The 6971-nt window shown below is 54.9% G+C and overlaps 1 protein-coding gene across 1 annotated transcript in view; it reads right to left on the bottom strand.

Annotated features, from left to right (window-relative positions):
• LOC102499977 (aflatoxin B1 aldehyde reductase member 4) overlaps nucleotides 1–6971 on the bottom strand; it is a gene marked incomplete in the record, with an annotated part of 13824 nt that overhangs the window by 3013 nt on the left and 3840 nt on the right. The window contains 4 exon segments of the mRNA XM_027770667.1: nucleotides 25–64; nucleotides 2545–2649; nucleotides 2840–3027; nucleotides 6752–6970. Of these exon segments, the coding sequence (XP_027626468.1) occupies nucleotides 25–64; nucleotides 2545–2649; nucleotides 2840–3027; nucleotides 6752–6970 (552 nt within the window).

Below are 6971 nucleotides of genomic sequence, written 5' to 3'. Positions count from 1 at the left end.
CAAAGTCCCGGAGTCAGGGAACGGGCTCGGTCTCCACCTGCCGGGTGGTGGCGTTGTACATGCCCTGCAGGGAGAGGGGGGCCCCCTGGAGACCATGAATGTGTCTGGAGAGGGAACTCTGCCTTCCTCCTTCAGGACTAAACCAGGACCAGCTGCGGTAGCACACAGTAGTGCAGCACTTGGGGGCTGGATACTGCACGGGAGGCCCGCATTCCTTTCCCAGGCCAACACGGACACACAGGGTGTACACACCTGTAATCCGAGCTGACTGGGAGGCCCGGGTAGAAGGACTGCCAGGCTGTGAGGCTCTTTTGAAAACATCTCTTTGCCTCTCCCATAAAGGAGAAACAACACAACTCTAACTCAATTCCAGTCCAGGATTTCAGCAGCTATTCCTAAAATCACTAGTAGTCGTAGGGGATGGGGAGAGGGAAAGGGGGTTGGGCCTGAAAGGGAACTAGACTGGATTTCTCTTACCACAAATGTCTGTGGGCAACGACATGGGCTAGGGCCAGCTGATGGCATGGTGGTTAAGGCGGCTGGAACATACATGGCCAACTGTGTGGTTCGAGTCTCAGACCTGGCAGATTAAAAAGCATGCCACACACAGCCGGGCACCTATAAGTGTGTGGTGGCAGGAAGGAGAGATGGAGAAGATGGGATTGCAGCGTGACCATGCCCCACGGGGGGTGGGCGGTGACTTCTCACTTTCTCTTCTCTCTCTCTCTCTCTCCAGTAAGCATACATGCCCTCTGGCAAAAAATTAAAAACAAACAAAACCAAAACATGAGCTGGACACTGGATTTACAACCACAAGCATACCTGGCAAGGTCTCTGCTTCCAAGAGATGTAACAGCCACATTAAAAAATAGACAAGAAGGCTGGGTGGGTGGTGACTTCTCACTTTCTCTTCTCTCTCTCTCTCTCTCCAGTAAGCATACATGCCCTCTGGCAAAAAATTAAAAACAAACAAAACCAAAACATGAGCTGGACACTGGATTTACAACCACAAGCATACCTGGCAAGGTCTCTGCTTCCAAGAGATGTAACAGCCACATTAAAAAATAGACAAGAAGGCTAGGACCAGCAGTTAGCATAATGGCTATGTCGCTGGACTCCCATGTAGTTGACCGCGGTTCGAGTCCTGGACCCGGTGGCTTAAACTCACGTTTTTTCCTGCATGCCCAAGATCCCGAGAGGAGAATGGAGGAGAAGGGATTGTGGTGTGGTCATCCCCCCTGGGGGGTGATTTCTTGCTTTTTGTCTCTCTCTCTCTCTCTGCCTGTCTGGCGAGCGCATACGCCCTATAGCAAAAACCTCTCCAAAAAAAAGGAAAAAAAAATAGACAAGAAGGCTAGTCCATTCATGGTAGTTAAGGTGACTGGATCCTACAAGACTGACCATGTGATTCAAGTCCTGGACCCAGGAGCTTGACAAAAATGCTGGGCACATGCGTGCACATACCCAAAATCCCAAGAGGTACATGGAGGAGAAGGAACTGCAGCATGGTCATTCTTCTAGGGATGCTTTCTCTCTTACCCTGTCTCTCTCTGGCAAAAGCACATATCTTGTCCTATAGCAAAGTAAAAAAAGAATAGACAAAAAAGGCTGGCTCCGTGCAGTGCTCAAAAGAAGGACTCTACATAGCAACTGTGGTTCAAATCCCCAGCCCAGTCAGCCTACAAGTGCATGAGTGCTCAACATCCAATGGGCTACAGGGAGGGGACTGTGGCATGACCAGACCCTGCAGAGGGTCCTCTTTTCTCTCTCTTCCTACCCCCCACCACGTGCAGGCACACATGCACTCTGTCGTGAATAAAGAGAAACACAGACAAGGGAACCAGCAGTTAGCATAAGGGCTATGTTGCTGGACTCCCACGTAGTTGACCGCGGTTCGCGTCCCAGACCCAGTGGCTTAAAACTCACGCTGGGTGCGTGTACGTGCGTGCCCAAGATCCCGAGAGGAGAATGGAGGAGAAGGGATTACGGCATGACCATCCCCCCGGGGGGTGATTTCTCGCTTTCTGTCTCTATGTCTCTCTCTGTCTGTCTGGCGAGCGCACGCGCCCTATAGCAAAAACCTCTCCAAAAAAAAAGATAAACATAGACAAGACAGTTCATTCCAATATAGTTAAGTTCTACCTATGTTGTAGTAGGTGTTTGGTAACATTCACTGAGTTTACAAAGATGAGATTTGGAGACTAGAGTCTCCTTGGGGGTGTCGGGAAGGCTTCGGGAGGAAAGGCCATCTATGAGAGACCTGAGCACTTCCACCAGGGAGAAACAGAGAGGGCTGTTCCAGCCGATGTGCAGATTCAGTCAGGGAAGGAAGAGGCCGAGAGGAGCACTCAGGCAGGAAGGGAGCAGGTGCCTCGTGGCCAGGCCAAGGAACTTGAACATCAGCCTGAGGACACCTGGGAGCCACCCACAGGTGTACAACAGGGAAGCAGCTGCTGTGTACAGGGCCAGGGGACAGGCAGAGGGGAAAGAGAACCCAGGATCCCCAAGAGCCCAGAGGCCAAGGCCCTGCAGCCTGGCCCTCACCTGGTACACCGTGGGCAGGACCCAGCCGTTGCTCCTGCAGAGGGTGCAGATCTCGGCCACCTCCCAGGCGGCGTAGTTAGAGAGGCCAAGCTCCACAAACTTGCCCTGCAGTGGGGAGGCAAGGTCAGAACCCAGCACGGCCAGACACCAGGAAGGGGAGAGCTGGGTGGGGACCCAGGGAGTCGGGTCCATTCCCAGCTTCACTCTGGGGCTGGCCTGGTGCCTCCATTCTTGGGCAGCATCAGGAAAGGAGGGAGCGGCTGGCCAGTTCTTGCCACTCAGGGGCCGCCCTCACCTCCTGGTGCAGCTGGTGGCAGGCTCGCAGCGTCTCTTCCACAGGGGTGCCGTGGTCTGGTGCATGTAGGTAGAAGAGGTCCACCCGGGGGCACTGCAGCCTCTTCAGTGACGTCTCCAGCTGGGACCGCAGGCTGTCAGGCTTCAGTGACTTTCCATCCCAAGGGTTGGCCTTGGTGGCAATTTTCACTTTGAGGAGGAATGTCATGGTTAGGGGACTTGTTAGAGCCATTTACTGGCTACTTGACCCTGGCTAAATTACTAAGACTCCTGATTCGTAGCGCCCTAGTCTGTAAAATGAGGGGATAACACTGGAACTGTCCTCACGAGGAGGTCATGGACATGTCTGAAGCTCATCTCTAATTGCTCCCTCTAGTCACCCAACTGCTGGCCCTGCCAGCCCTGCCAGCCCTGCCCTAGAGACCGAGTCTACAGGGCTGCACTGGACACACCCACGTCCATCCTCCAGGAGCCGGTTGGCCTTGGTGGCAATTTTCACTTTGAGGAGGAATGTCATGGTTAGGGGACTTGTTAGAGCCATTTACTGGCTACTTGACCCTGGCTAAATTACTAAGGCTCCTGATTCGTAGCTCCCTAGTCTGTAAAATGAGGGGATAACACTGGAACTGTCCTCACGAGGAGGTCATGGACATGTCTGAAGCTCATCTCTAATTGCTCCCTCTAGTCACCCAACTGCTGGCCCTGCCAGCCCTGCCCTAGAGACCGAGTCTACAGGGATGAACTGGACACACCCACGTCCATCCTCCAGGAGCCCCCAGTCTGGACGGTGATGGTACCACATGGTAAGTGCAGCAAAGAAATGCCTACAGGCTAGAGGTGCCCACACAAGAGTACGAGGGCAACCTGGGAATTCCACGGAAGGCTTTCTCCACGGATGGCCCCCAAGAAGGGTCCCCAAGAATGAGTCTTAGCAACAAGGAAGGGTGGGCAGTGTATTCCAGAGCACGGGAACATAGGCAAAGTCACGGAGGCAAGAAAACCCAGTGAGGCGCCACATCTCCACTGCCTTACAAGAGCAGAGATTCCAGCGCAGGGAGTGGTGGGACGCGAGACAGGACCAGAGAGTGCAGACCTGATCCCAAAGGCTCTCACACCACCCCACTGAACTTGGACTTCCTCGCTCACAGGCTTTGGGAACTAGCCCCCTGTGATCGCTCCAGCTGCAGTACAGAGAGAGAACTCAAGGGGGCAGGCCTGGGAGCGGAGAGACAAGGACTGTAAAGCGACTGTGGCGAGAAATCGGGGTGATGCAGTTATCCGAATGTGAGCCACTGGCAGAAAACAGCTGGATGGAAAGAAGACAAACAGCGCGGAAGGTAACGAGAGCCGCCCTCCTTTCCAGACTCAAGGATGTGTGCACATCTGCTGCAGGGACAGCGTGTTCTGTCCCCCCACCCCATCCCCAGCAGCTTGGAAGGGAGGTAACGTAGCACAACTCCCTCCCCAGTGAAGAACCCCAGCCGTCTGGGATGTGAAAGGAGGATGGGCTCTACGCTCTTCATACTCGACACAGCAGAATCAGCAAGTCAGAGAGGTGACAGATCATTTGGGACTTGGGAGAGTACAAATTCCACAAGTTCTCCAGATTTTCTCCACCACCCTCTCAACCCCATGGCCTCGCAGGCATTCTTTTTTGCTATCGGGCACGTGCACTGGCTGAAGAATTAGAGAGAGAGAGAGAAAGTGAGAAATCAGCCCCTAGGGAGGGTGGCCGTGAAGCAATCCCTTGTGCTGCATTCTCCTCTGGGAATTATGGGCACACGCCCACAATTTTTTGGCATATTCCCAGTGTGTTTTTCTCTTTTTCTTTTCCCTAGGTTTTTGCTACAGGGCATGTGCAGCCAACAAAAAGAGATGGTGAGAGGGAAAGTGAGAAACTGCCTGGATGGCCAGGCCACAATCCCTTCTCCTCCATTCTCTTTCTGGAATTTTGGGCACACATGCACACAAGTCCAGCCTGCGTTTCAAGCTGCCAGATCCAGGATTTGAACTGTATCGACCATGTGGGAGTCCAACTGCTGTCTCCCCCAGAGTGTTTTTTTTTTCCTCAGAGACTTCTTTCTTTTGGGGGGGGAGAGATTTTCACTATAGGGCGCGTGCGCTCGCCAGACAGACAGAGAAAGAGATAGAGACAGAAAGCGAGAAATCACCCCCCAGGGGGGATGGTCACGCTGCAATCACTTCTCCTCCATTCTCCTCTCGGGATATTGGGCACGCACGCACACGCGCCTGGCATGAGTTTTAAGCCACTGGGTCTGGGACGCGAACCGCAATCAACTATGTGGGAGTCCATCGACATAGCCATTACACTAACTGCTGGTTCCCATTCCCAGAGACTTTTGCTATATGGCTTGTGTGCTCGCCAGAGAGACAGAGAGACAGAAAGACAGAAATGCAGACATCACCACTGGGGGTATGGTCACACTGCAATCCCTTCTCCTCCATTCTCCTCCTGGGATTTTGAGCACACCTGCCCAATGTGAGTTTCAAGTCGTTAGGTCCGGGACTCGAACTGTGGTCGGCCATGTGGGAGTCCATCAATGTAACCATTACACCATTGATAGTCCCACCTGAGAGTGTTTTCAAGCCTCGGGCCCAGGACTCTGAACTAGGCAGCTGGCCATGTGGGATTCAGCCACCTTAACCTCTGCACCTCTTACTGCCCTCCCCCCAGCATTTCTGATGTGAACTTTGTGTCAGGTCTAATCTGAGGACTTTGGCTCAGTGAGCCCCTGGCCTCAAAAAAGGAAGCAGGAAAGGGTTGGAGAAGAAAAAATAATTCAGAAACACCATTACCCAAGGGAGGAGGCCAGGTGAAGCAGAGAGTGTGGGCCTGAATACACATTCCCATTCTGATCCTCCAGCTGTGAACCAAAGGGGGGTCGCTCCACAGGGATGAGGAGGCCCCACATGGCAAGGAGGAGGTACAGTGTGGCAGCAATGATTCCAGCTACGGTCTACTGGGCCACGCTGTGTGCCAGGCAGCCTCAGGCAACTCCAGAGGCATCAGGCGGATGATGGCCAGCCCCGCCCACCACCCTCCTCCCAAGCCAGACCTGCCCACCAGCCATCCTCCCACAAGCCACACGGGTTGCATTTCCAAGCCAAAGTCTTTGCACAGCTATGCCCTCAGCCTGTAATGCCCCCTTCTCTCCCACTGCCCCTTTACGGCCAGTTCCAGTGTTCTCTGAACCGTCCCTAGTGCAGCTCTGCCCTCCCAGCCCCCAAAGTGCTCTCTCCTGGACTCCCCAGAAATCATTCTCCAATCTGCCCCATTAGACTCTGTGCTCTCTAGGTGGGTGGGAGGGTGCTGGTCAGTTTTCCAGTAGCCTGAGGAGACAGCCTGGCACAGAGCAGACAGAAAGGCCTTACCACCTCTCTCACACCTTGCACCCACCCACCCCTTCTCCCTCAGCCCAGCCCACGTCGCTGCAGCTCTTCCTGAGACAGGCGGAGGTACTGCCAACTGAACAGGGCAAAGTCTAGGAAGGTTAAAAGACCAGGCTAAGCAAAAGCTGCCCAAGGAGCGCCTAGGTGGTGAGGGCAGGGAGGGGGCACTGGACAGGCGGAGAGCCTGGGCCGGGGCGCATGTTGTGGACACTCAGGCCGGCTGCAAGGCAGGGAGGAAACCGAAGGGCCAGTCCAGGCTCCGGGTGGGACTTCGAGCTGCAGAGCTGCAAGTGCCAAAAGCGAGGGAAAGGATGGGAGTCACGATAAGCACCGTCCAGCTGTCCGGGACTAGATGTGCCCTGGGAGTTTGGGGTTCGGGGCTGCGGGGAACGCTGAGGGAATTGGGCGCTGACCGCCGCCGGTACAGGAGTGGGGTCTGGTCAGCAACCAAGGTAGGAATCAGTTGGACACTGTGCAGGGTGAGGTCAGGGATGACTGTTACCTTTGCAGTCGCCGCTGCCCAGCCCGAGCCCCAGGCCGCCCAGAATGCTCTCGGACTGGCCATCGCTGTACATAAAAGCGGTGTCCAGCTCGCTATGGCCTCGCTCCAGGAAGGCACGCACGGACGCTGCGCTGGCGGGCGCGTCCATACGGCGCCCCATTTCCATGGTTCCCAGCACTGTGGCAGGCAGGGCTGGGGCGCCCGCGGCGGCTCGCAGCGG

This window comes from Tupaia chinensis, unplaced genomic scaffold (genome assembly GCF_000334495.1).
Source record: "Tupaia chinensis unplaced genomic scaffold, TupChi_1.0 Scaffold000146_1, whole genome shotgun sequence".
In the NCBI taxonomy this organism is placed as follows: Eukaryota; Metazoa; Chordata; class Mammalia; order Scandentia; family Tupaiidae; genus Tupaia; species Tupaia belangeri.
Note: the sequence above shows the minus strand (reverse complement) of the source record. Positions and strands in the feature narration are given on the sequence as shown.